This window comes from Octopus bimaculoides, chromosome 10 (assembly GCF_001194135.2).
Source record: "Octopus bimaculoides isolate UCB-OBI-ISO-001 chromosome 10, ASM119413v2, whole genome shotgun sequence".
NCBI classification, from domain to species: domain Eukaryota; kingdom Metazoa; phylum Mollusca; class Cephalopoda; order Octopoda; family Octopodidae; genus Octopus; species Octopus bimaculoides.
Window position 1 is genome coordinate 70,654,479 of NC_068990.1, and position 12,594 is coordinate 70,667,072.

General features: G+C 35.9%; 2 protein-coding genes across 2 annotated transcripts in view; one reads left to right on the plus strand and one right to left on the minus strand.

Annotated features, from left to right (window-relative positions):
• LOC106882356 (ubiquitin-like modifier-activating enzyme 6) overlaps positions 1-671 on the plus strand; it is a 295,927-nt gene extending 295,256 nt beyond the window's left edge. The window contains exon 34 of the mRNA XM_052970971.1: positions 472-671. Coding sequence (XP_052826931.1) covers positions 472-592 — 121 coding nt within the window. The 3' untranslated portion in view covers positions 593-671. The remainder of the gene's footprint in view (positions 1-471) is intronic.
• A 197-nt stretch (positions 672-868) lies between these two features.
• Positions 869-12,594, minus strand: part of LOC106882416 (intraflagellar transport protein 46 homolog) — a 23,678-nt gene continuing 11,952 nt past the window's right edge. The window contains exons 7-11 of the mRNA XM_014933091.2: positions 12,053-12,187; positions 10,031-10,143; positions 5,485-5,551; positions 3,453-3,614; positions 869-1,522 (exon numbers count right to left, since the gene is read on the minus strand). Coding sequence (XP_014788577.1) covers positions 1,421-1,522; positions 3,453-3,614; positions 5,485-5,551; positions 10,031-10,143; positions 12,053-12,187 — 579 coding nt within the window. The 3' untranslated portion in view covers positions 869-1,420. The remainder of the gene's footprint in view (positions 1,523-3,452; positions 3,615-5,484; positions 5,552-10,030; positions 10,144-12,052; positions 12,188-12,594) is intronic.

The following is a 12,594-nucleotide window of genomic DNA, read 5'->3' on the forward strand; positions in this document are numbered from 1 at the left end:
GCCATAGCCTCTATGTATGCCATGGAAGCCTCCAGCCACAAAGAGAAGGTCCCTGTCACTCGTTGACGAGGTAGTTTGCAAGAGGGTGTCATAGAATTGGTCTTTCAGAACATCTGGTAGCCCCGGTTGAGGTGCATAGGCTGAGATGACAGTAGCTAATCTATGATGAAGCACTAGTTTAATCTTAAGTACTCTGTCACTTACTCTAACGACCTCGATTACCTTATCCACCCATTTCTCCGCTAGAAGTATTCCTACGCCCCCCGACCCCGTCAGTGTTCCCTGCCCAGAAAATCTTGTACCTGTGTTCTTTGCCTGTGAGGAACCTCGCAGAACCTCCTCTCCAGCTGACTATTTTAATTTGCTTTGAGATTATTCTAACTTGTACTTGAAAAGGAAGAGCAGTACTTTTATCAAAACTATTTTCAATACCAAGTTTAGCTAAAGGTTTTCTCATCTCTTTAATTTCAGCATGATAAAACTAATCAAACCATTAGCACAGCAAACGTATGTCGACCTAATTGTGTCTCTGGAATCAGAGGAAGATGAAGACATTCCTGGACCACCTCTACGCTACTATTTTGGATTATGATAATTAACCTAAATTTTAAAGAATTCAAAGTTATAATTGTTGACAAATTCTGTAGATGTCAAATAAATACTGAATCAAAGCTGGTGTGTTATGTAAATCTTTTGTGAGTTATTTTCCATCAACAAAGAAACATCAATAAAAGTGATGTTTCATTTTAAGAAATGTTATTAAAGTAAGAACTCATCAGTTATTACTGAATTAGTATTTATCTGTTTTAATATAGTTAACCCATTGTTTTAAATTATTGTTTGACAGAGAAAAAGAAATACACTTGAATTCCAGGAAGTTCTAGAATAATTTATTTCATAAATATCAGTGAGGTTGGATCAGATGGAAAGTCAACTGAAATAATAATGTTAAAACAAATGGATGGATTCATTTCTATAAATGTAGTGAAATGGGAACTTATGTAAGGTAGGTGGTTGAGATGAAAGTGTGGTTTAGAAAGGCCTCTAATTAGGAAATAAGTTGAGAAGAAAGGAAAGTGTTTCATTCTTGTTTGCAGAACGGATGTAAATTATTGAGAGAGAAATGGAAGGAAGTAAAAATAAAACAGTTTTATGTAAATGGCAGGAAGGTGGTTGATGAGAGCAAACTGTTGCTTACGAGGATACCATGTAAAGAAACTAGTGATGATCTACATCAATAAACTTGTAGCAGTTTGTGGTCAACTTCAGTAGCCAGTCATCATTAAACTTTATCGAACTCTCCTCCAGCTTCTTATCTTTGGTAGTAAGGCCCCTGTAATGTTAATAAAAACCTGGTTTACTATTTAACATCTTTGAATATTGCAAAATAATAAATCTATTATATGTCTTTCTTTGGTGATTAATTGCCATTTGGAGCTTCATTATCTCCCTCCAAGACTAATTGTTCATTGGGATTGGCTTCTTTCTTCATTTTGTATTCCTGGGCCAATGTCTGAAAATGCTGTCAGAATAAAAGAAAAGATATTTTTTTCAGATTTCTTATGCAAAAGATGACAAAACTAGTTGATAATTAAAATTAATGAACCTATGTAAGGATATTTGAGAAGGATATTGATATTTAATAGAAAATAAAATAATTTGAGATGTACTTATAGTGGAAGATGTTTATAAGTCATTTAAGAACACAGAAAAATCCATTAGATTCACTTCAACATCTAAATTTAATTTGTGTCAAAATATTTTCATCGTTTTGAAACCACGACCTGTTCACTGACAAAACTTCAGGCTGCACGGAATTTTGTCAGTGAACAGGTCGTGGTTTCAAAACGATGAAAATATTTCGACACAAATTAAATTTAAATGTTGAAGTGAACCTAACGGTTTTTTGCATGTTCTTAGATGGCTTATAAACATCTTCCATGCTGCAGTTGTTAAAATAATCTGAATATCTAATATAGGTACAATGCTTCCAATGTGGGTGGATGAGAGTAGGATATCTCGCCAATGCAATGTACAGATGTAAACATCAGTAAGAAAACTAACAAAAATGGTACTAGTCAAAAGAAGTCCTTTATATTTGTAGTGCACTAAGTAACAGATACTCCCTTATCACTCAGGAACAGTTAACCAGTAAGTGACCCAGTGCTCACAAATTGTATCAAAAGAAATTTATAAAAAACAGTTCACTGAATAAATTTCTAGAAGGATAACAGGGAAAGTTGACCTTGGTACAATTAAAACTTGAAACATAGATAAGTGTGGAGCAGAAGAATATATATAGGGGAGGGTGAGATAAATAATAAATATGAAAGTTGTTAAAGCTGACAAAAGTGAAGTTAGAGATGTTAAAGTCTAATTATTGCTAAGATAAATGTAAATTAATGAGGAAGAAGAGGAGGCAGAGGCTTTTCTCTGAATATTTAATTTGATAAAAGAAAATGTGACAAGTGTTTTTTATTAGAACAGACAGCAGTTCACAATTATTACATTAATGAATTACAAAGATGACACTGATTAAAAAGAGAAAGTGTATTATCCTCATTGCCAATGACACCCTACTGCAATGTAGAAAGATGTACGCTAATGAAACCCTGTTAGATCTATCACAAACAAAACAACCACACAGTGCCATATTTGATAGAGTTTAAAGGTTTTAGGTCTTGAGTTGTTATTAATGATGCCAACTATTTAAAGCATCATGGCAATATAAATTAGATTTATTTTTCATAGTGTGTCACAAACTCTGAACTTTACTTATAGTTTAGGTGTGTTACAAGGTTACAGCATTACAAAGCAGCAAATAGAAGCTATTAAAATGTTGGATAGAATGCTTCATGATGTCCTGAATCTCTGTACTTGAGGTCAGACAACAAAAAATAAAGCAACCAATCCAAGGGGTGTAACTGTTGGAATGTTGAATATGGTACATTGTTGTGTCTGCTTTATCCCTTCACTTTCTGATAACAAATGCTTGCAGTGAAACAGGTACCAAAATGCATTCCTGAGCCACTGTCAGTCCTCCACAAAAACACCTTGCCCAGGCATGAACATACAGATGCAGAGAATTTGGTCAATAGTGACTGACAGACGTCTCTAGTGTATTATTTATCACTGCCAATGACAGCCTATTGCAATGTAGAAAAATAAAATCTATCTTGTACAATGTTAGATTTAATCACTAATATAAAACAACCACACAGTACCATAACATAATGCCAAAATATAAAGATAATGATGGAGTCACCAGAGACTTGGTTAACTTGCTAAAAATAGCAGCCTAATTTCCCTCAAATCACAATGCTTGAAAAGTTAAGGACACTAGTAAAATGATGATTGGAATGACTATTCAAAAGTCCCTTCAATCAGGGATGTCCTGGAACTAAACAACAAGGATCATCAGAGACTAAAGATTGATAGAAACAATGACTCACTTGAGAATTCTGGAATTCATTGTACAAAGTAAAGAGAACATGGAGAGCTTGGATCATATCATTGTTGTGGCTGGTCTGATACACTGGTATGTCTAATATACAACAAATAGCTCGAATATAGTCAGCCAAGCTGGTATCCATACTGGCACTCGGCAATGACACCTACAATACAATGGAAACAGGAGACAACAGGAATTGTTTTAGATATAAAAGAAAATAAATTAAACTTTCTGTTCACATTAATTACTTTTCTAGATTTAGTCTTAAATTTAAGTCTTTATGGAAGAAAATGTAGTAAATATCTTTACATATTGGACATTAATCATATTGTAGAATTTATGAATGAACAAAACTGGTTCTTTGAGGTAATATCACTACTATCTTTGGACAGAAATATCATCAGGTTCATTAGAATCTAATTACTATTTTAGAAAAAATAGGCTAGTAAGCAGGGAAGCAGACAAATTACTAATCTCTTCAGTGTAGCCAGTGCAAGGTATGGACACATAAGAGATGTAGTGGAATTGCAGGAAGATTAAGAAGAGAAAGTAGCACTTGTATGTGGCAGAGGTGCAAGGAAAAATGAGCATTAAGAATGTACAGGAAATAGATTCCTTCAGATACCCAGAAGGATCCTTAGAGGTAATAGATAATTTTTGTTACCTAGAAGACCAAATCAATGGTGGAGGAGGATGCTCCGAAAGTATTGTTATTAGAATAAGTACTGACTAGCCAAAGTTCAGAGAGCTATTACCTTTGTTGGTAACAAATGGCCTATCCCTCAGAGTGAAAGACAGATTATATGATGCCTCCATAGAAACAGCTATGCTACATGGTAGTGAAACCTAGTCTGAAAATGCAGAAGATATGTGAAGGCTTGAAAGAAATGAAGCCAGTGTGTTCCACTGGAAATGCAATGTCTGATGTCAGGCTGCACCAAAACATCACATAGTTTTAGGAAAAATCCAGGATCAATGCACTGCTCATGAAGACTAAGGCCTTGACACAAGAAACACATAAAATTAGAACATTAATATTGCCATTTACCACATGTATTTTAACCATGTCTTAGTCACATAGATATCTTAACTGTTCCTGGGTGATAAGGGAGTATCTGTTACTTAGTGCACTACAAATATAAAGGACTTCTTTTGACTAGTACCATTTTTGTTAGTTTTCTTACTGATGTTTACATCTGTACATTGCATTGGCAAGATATCCATGTGCACATGTTGCAGGCTTCACACATACTCCATCCACCAAATTCCGTTCACAAAGTATCAGTCAACCAACAATATGGTAGAAGACATTTGCCCCAGAAACCGTACAGTGGGATAGAACCTGAAACCACTTGGTTGTAAAACAAACTGCTTAACCATTCAGCCACACCTATGAGGTTATTTAATATTCAGATTATTTTAACAATTACAGCATGGAAGATAAGCCATCTAAGGTTTAAGATAATCTCATAAGATAAAGCTAACTGCAGAAAGTACCAGTGTAAAGTGGTAAATTTATTTTGTTTTTCTACTTCATTGTTTAACTAAAATAATCTTCCATTGTCCTCAGATCCTTAAGTTTTAAACATACAGCTTTATATTCACAAAAACAGGGCACCTGAAGATTGAGCTTACACAATGAAAACACTGCCTACACAAACAACATTGAATTACGGTTTCATTTCTCAAAACTATAAAAACATCATAAACTAAATTCTAAGAGTTCAAAGATTTAACCAGTTTATTACAATATTTCCATTAAAATACACTGTTAATTAATTTCGAAAATAATGAAGAATTTAGTAAAATAATTTTGTCACCATTAAGCAAGTGAAATTTTTCATGGAAGATTTTAATTCAAATCACTTTAAAACAGGAAGTTTGAATCATAGAACCAGGGATTGGTATCAAAAGGGTTAAAGTAAAATATATGAAGTTTTCTTCAAAACACATGACAGAAATAACTGCAAGTATGTCCACAGTTTGACATTTCTTAGAATATAAATGGTAGGGATGACCAAAAGATAACCTACTTCTTTAAGTAATTCTTCCAACTCGGATGGCCATTCCTGCATCAGGCTGTCTATTGGAGGCATATTCCTGGAATATATAAAAAAAAAACAATACAAATTAACAAATAATTTAAGGAGGTTCTGTTGAATTTGTCCATAGCCTTTTATTTTACAGGGTACAACATTCTATGGTTGGTATAAATAACTGCAACTTAAATATGTAACCTTGTGCAATAATAATAATAATAATAACAACAACAACAACAATAGTTATTATAATTATTATTATTACCTCTGCCTTAGCAAAGGCAGGAGTATTGTTTGCAGTTGTGTTTGTTTGTTTGTTTGTCTGTGGACAAGATATCTCAAGAACCGCTGGATGGATTCAGATAAAACTTTCAGAGATGTTTGGCCTTGTGACTGGCACGAACTGATTAGATTTTGAGATTGATCCAGTACCAGACAAGGATTCTGGATTATTTGTTATACTCACTTTACTTTACATGAAGTATTATGATCTTACATTGACTTTCAAGTCTTTCTTTGATTATCTCCATTGAAAACACACTCATGGTTTCCATGTAAGTTATGGCAGCGTTGCTGTATCCAAAATTTTATTTTCGTTTATTATTAATTTTATTCATATCTCTATTTTAGTAGAAACTGATGGATAAAGAAATCAAAGTACATAAACAAATGGCAGCAAAACCATTCAGAAATTAAATAACACTAACATATCCAGTAACAATAATAAATTTAATTTGTCCTTGACAATTTTTAGTTCTACCAATTTTGAATATATCGCTCCTGTTTAAAATCTCTTACCTCAATTGCATTTCTAGCTCTGCCTTAGCTTTACTTCCTGAACTCAGGTTTTTGTGTGCAACAATGTTGTTAAACCTCCAATAACAGCACTGTATGCAGGTCCTTTCATGCATAGATAAATTTTTTACTATAGACCTTAATGGTTGTAAAGACACTATATCAGTGAATAGACTAAAAAAGGCCTTCATAGAGAAAACTGTGCCTGTTCCCACTGCAAATGACACACACACACAGCATTATAAACAAACCCCGCATACCCACATTTACATTTCATGACTACCATTGGGATCAATCAGGTACCGGAGAAAGAATTCTGGATTATTTTTCAGGATTTTTTACTTAATTTTTGAGAGCAGTCAGGTTCATTTTCAGTATTCTCGTTTGTAATAGCAATCAAGTTTATTTCAGATATTCTCATTTTAAAAATCATCTCCAGCTAATCGTTGAAAGGAGATTGGCGTTGCCTTGGCAGAGGTTTGTGCTCTCTGAGTGCTCTTATTATTATTATAAATCAATTAATTAAATTGACATAACTCTTCATGAAGGTAAATACACAATAAAAAGATTGCACTTCTTATTGTGTAATTATTATTGTCATGATATTGTTATTATTATTATTATTATTATTACCATATGCTCTGCAGTATTTAGTTACATTCATTAAAATCCCTCCGAAGTCAATAAAGTACTGAGGTGTCACAAACCATCACAAGGCTTTCTGTGATGGAGAGAGTCTATTTTTATATGCCAAACTTGGCAGCTATCTAACACAAACTGGCAGGCAGAATGGGAGAATTTCCATTTCTGTGAGTTGAGGAGCTTCAGTATTGCTGAGAAAGGACCTAAACAAGGGGAGATTGCTTGATAATTTTCAGCCCATAATTCTGCTTAACACAGATTTTAAATTTTTTAGCCAGGAGTTAGCCAAGAGGTTGGTGCTTGTTGTCAATGATCTGGTTAATTAAGTACAAACATAACATGTGCTATCCCATGACAGAGAGGGTAGGTAAGGAACTTGGCAAATGGGTTGGGTCCTGCTCAATTTAGATCAATCAAAAGCTTTTGATGGGTGAACCACCAATACTTGGCAGTTGTTCTCATGACAGCTGGTTTCAATACTGGCTTTTACTGTTAGATATCTGTAATGAATAGCAACATCTGCTTGGTGATTAAGGTACATTGCCATTTATTGAAACACTTCAGTATGATGCACTCGGTCTGTCAAAGTTGTTCCCTTTGATCTCTTCTAAATGTGCTGACACTTGAGCCACTACTGCTGACACTAGAGATATTGAGGAGCAGCCCATGTGAACTGGGATGCAGAAGATTTATGATGGCAAATGCAGATGATGTAACCACTATTGTGTCAGGTACTAGGTATATTGAAGTGATTGGGACTGCTCTAATGAGCCATGAGACAGTGACAGGAGCAAAAATCAACCAAAGAAAGTCAGTGGACCTGAAACTCATCTCCTGGAGAAGCAGGTCCATATTGTCCAAAAGTATCATGGGATACTAGACTAGTTAACTGCTGAATGTCTGGTTTGGTCTAGATCTCCAAGTGGGGAAATGGGATGAGGTGATGAGCAAGGAGACCAATCTCACCTAGAAATGGGCCCAGAGAAAGCTATCCCTGAGAGGTTGGGCAGAAATGGTAAATGCTTACATCACCTCCATTACATTCTACTGCCTGAGCATTGATCCTTGCCTTAGTTCACATTTAACTAGACCAGAATGTTCGTTTTTTTCATTTTTTTTAATATGTAAGGGACATGTTCCACTAGTCAGGTGCTTTATTTGCTGACAATACCCTCTGAGTGGAGGACTGGGTATGCTGTGGCTGAAGATGTGCAGACATGCACTGGGGCTGCAACATCTTTAGCAATTCTTTGCTGGTGAATAGGTATGGTTGCCATATGTCAGACTGGTTTTTCAACAGCTCATATCTTTGACAGTCCTGGGTTAAGCAAAGATCAAGCTGGTGCTTAGCATCTGGAATGTCATCAAGCACTCCGCCCTCCACCAGTTAGGTAATGTAGATAGTATAAGTTCCACTTTGGCATTCTATAGAGAGTTAGTAGTGGGCAAGAGCAACAAGGTTCTTAGGGGAGGCTGATTGTTGACAAAAGTCAATTGGCTGATCTGTTTCAGATCATATTTGGACCATGGACATGGATAATTTCCTGAAATCTTTGGCCTGGCAGTGCTATGGGGTGGTGGTTAAGGTACAGCCCAGAAATGCTGTCAGCCAAGTTTGCCCAAGATGCACCCATGGTAGCACAAGCACTCATCCAATGCCCAAGCATTGTGGAGTTCTGTCAAATGGCTGCTATCAAGTGTAGGTAGGTTGGGTTATCAGCTGAATCTATTGTGAAAATTGTCCAACTGCCTTCTTTTGGCCACGAAGGACAGGCAATGTTTATTTGGTGGCCTTGATGAAAAAGCTTGTATGGTGATGACACAGAAAGGGCTGAAGACAGATACCCCTCCAAACTTTCTCTTTGGTCAAGCCTCACCTCACTACATTCCAAAAGGAAAATGAGGGTAAAAAAGAAAGTGCTGCCACCCAGCATATTTGTTGAAATATGGGCAAGAGTGGCAAGCATGGTTTGAATGAATAGGTCTACCCTGAGCATGCCTCTGTAGAGAGGAGGATAACAGGGAGAAGGCACTTGCCATAGTGGTCATGGTAATTGTGGTTGTGGTTTTGTGTGGTTTCCAGGAGCAGCCCTCAGAGGTCTCCTGCTTTTGGGGTATTATTGCTTGGAATTTATTGTTTCTTTGTTACTGTTATCCTTCTTTTTACATGTTCTTTTAAGTAACTACACATTGTATTGTCCTATACCATCCCCAGTGTTTTCTGAAACATAACTGGTTAACAAAGAAAATATCACTATTATTATTATTTAGGCAAAGTTAACCTCAAACCCTGCCAAGGTTAACTTCACCTTTCATTCCTCCAAGGTTTATAAATTAAAGTACCAGTCAAGTACAAGGACTGACAGTATCAACTAGTCTGCTCTTCACAAAATTGTTGACTTTGTACCTAAATCAGAGACCATTATTATTCTTATTATTACAGATTACAAAAAGTGTTTCAGATAATTGGATAAGGTATTGGGTTCCCAGAACATTATGCCTCAGTTGAGCAAGTTGTTGGAAAATAGTGATCAAATTTTGAGGATGTGTTAAAAGAGAAAAACTAGCATTCTATCATTAGGGAGATTTATCTCTCATATTTGATACAAGTACTGCTGAATACTGGCTTTGCAGAGAAATTTATCATTTATATAGGTGTGTGTGTGTATGTGTGTGCACGCTCACACAGTAGGAGTTTGTGGTATTCTGTCATCTTTTCCTCCACCCCAGCAATGTATTGACAAGACCACAAAATCAATGAATTCATTCTAAAAAGAGTCAACACAAGGCCACTTAGCAGAAACATCACGGAATGAAGATAAAAACTGACCAAGTCCAGCTACCAGAACAACATTATTCTAAAACAGCTTTCAAATGAACACCACCAGAGAGAAAAAGAAATAGAGGAAGACTGAAAAGTACATGGCACAAAACCATTGAGAACCAACCTAAGATAGACCAATATCAATGGCTGGATGTAGAGAAAATTGCCCACCAACAGAAATCGGTGGTGTCAACTTGTCACCTAATGTGCTTGAGAATATGGGAGAAACTAATACTGAGAGTTAATTCCAGAAGATTCTAAAATAAATCAACAACTTACTTGGTGTAATGTACATTGGGTGGTGGCTTTGATCGATGTAATTTATCAATATTCTGGATCCAGTTATCAATCTGCTTTGGGTCTTTTTCAGCTTGTTCTAGACTTTTCACAACCTGTAACAAAGAAAACATACAATTCTGCAAACAACATTTTGGAATTAAGTGATAAAAAGTCTCAGGGTATTTTGTGGACATTTACTAAATACTTATATTAGTATCAACTACTGTATTGGTAGGATGTGACCCAAGTGCTTGGCCCTCCACTGTGCTGAGAATGGAGGGCCAAGGAAAACAAGGGAAGTAATGGTAAGATTAGATCTCAGAAAGTTAATTCTCAAAGATTAGATAACACAAGAGTATCAGAAGTGGTGCTAGGCTGTTTAACTGATGCTAGCATGAACACAGATGCAATGATTAAAGGCTGAGAAGAAATATGGTATTTCTCATAATCTTCTATATATTCAGGATCATTAATTCTGGCAGAGCTAATCAGGTTTGACAAGAATCAATAGAGAAATCAGATGCAAACAAAATCTAATCCTGCATATTGTAGATAGCATGTCAAGGTTAGCATGGTTTGGGTCGAGCAAACACATATTGTAAAATATTTCTATGTTAGAGAAGTTTTGGGAATGAATAACAAAAATTGGAGAAAAGATATTTCCAATTTTTTCATGACTATTGTTTGTCACAGACACAAAGGAAGCAAATAGCAAATTGGAAGAATTATAAGACAAAATGTCTTTTAGCATTTAATTCCAAACCTTAATATTCTCATTTCAAATCCCACCAAAGCCCAACTTGCTTTTCAACATTCTAAAGTTGGAAATAGAATACTAACCAAATATGGTGGAGATGATGAGTGATTTAATGAGATGATGAGTGATTTAATGAGCTGATGAGGTGTCTCAAAGACTTCTTTAAATAATGAAGCAATATAAATCTGCAACTAACTTTTTAATTACTACTTGAGTTCTAGTGTAAACTCTCAACAGCCACAATACTTCTGTGAATGGCTGTGCCCTTCCCCATCCCTGTCTGTTTTGGAATGGTTTCTACAGATGGATGCCAACCACTTTACAGAGTGTACTGGATGCTTTTTATGTGGCATCAACACTAGTGCTATTAACATGGCACCAACACCTGTGGGATCATCAAGAAACTTGTGAAATGAAGACTTCTCAGCTAGGAAAGGGAGTGCAACCAGGGGAAGTGGATATGAACTAGGTGTGATGTTAGAGTATAATACAGGGATAGAGATAGGTGTCTTACAATAGAGGAGATACTTGGTTACCCTAATAGGAGAAGGAAGATGGGAGAACGTTAGAGGAGAGAGAGAGAGAGAGAGAGAGAGAGAAATAAAGAGTATTAGATAGTAGGATAGTGGTGGGTAGAGTATAAGTGGTACAGATGGGATAGAGGGGATATTCCATAAGAATGTGAGGGGAGATGTTTAAAGGCGGGGAAGAGGTGACTGTAGTAAGTGATGGAAGGAGAAACTGGAGTGACTAGAAAGGGCTGCAAGATAGATATGTGAGGGCATGGAGAATGTGCAGAGAGGGACATGAGGGAAAGGGAGGGGCCTGCAGTGGGTAGTGGGAGGGGGGATAATAGGAAGATGGGTCATGGGGGAGTTTTGACAGAGGACAGATTATGTATGCGAGTGGGACATGGCTATAAAAGACATGCCTGTATATATGGATGGCCATGATTTTACTTAGTTTAATGTCTTGTCAAGCACAGAAAATCACAAAAGTCTTGGTCCCTTGTCAGATGACAAGGAACTAATATAAGGTTACTGCAAGATTAAAGTTTCTAAAATTTATTAATTAATGTTTTAATAAACAATCACTAACGGATTCCCATTAAAACTTATATGTTAATCATACTGATTAATTTGTAAATGCTGCAAAGTCAAACATTCATGACACCAATAACCAAAGTAGAGTTCAAGCAGCAACAACAGAGGTAGTTACAATTCCAAGACAACTCTATCAAAGTATCAAAGTCTAAGAATACTTACCATCTGCTTAGCAGTTGTCTGTTTTGAAATGGTCCTCAATTGTAGATCAAGCACTGTTGGGTCGGACTGTGCAGCACAAGGCTCGTCTAAAACAGTCAGACCAACCATGTCAGGTTTCATGTCGGGTCTTGGTATCTAGAAATAAACAATGAATTGAGATAACTTTCAAGTTGAATTAAATAAACATTATGAGGTTTATAGAAGCAATATAAGTTAAGGTGAGAGAGAATTAATATAAATTAAGGCAGCCTGCATTTGTACATAAGGTGGAACCTTTTTGATATTGCTTATTTGGCTGTAACCAAATGTGAGATCACATACAGAACAGCTCACTGAAACCACAAGCCAGCTAAATTCGTTTTATTGTAAAAAATGTGATTTCTGCATCAGTGGCTTTACATTTTCTTCTTTCCCATTGTCATCTCAGAGATAAGTCCCATGTGAAGTTAAAGTCTTTTCCTATTGCTTCAAATGATAAAACAGTATTATCTAGGTTAACCGCGTTTCATATATATATATATATATATATATATATATATATA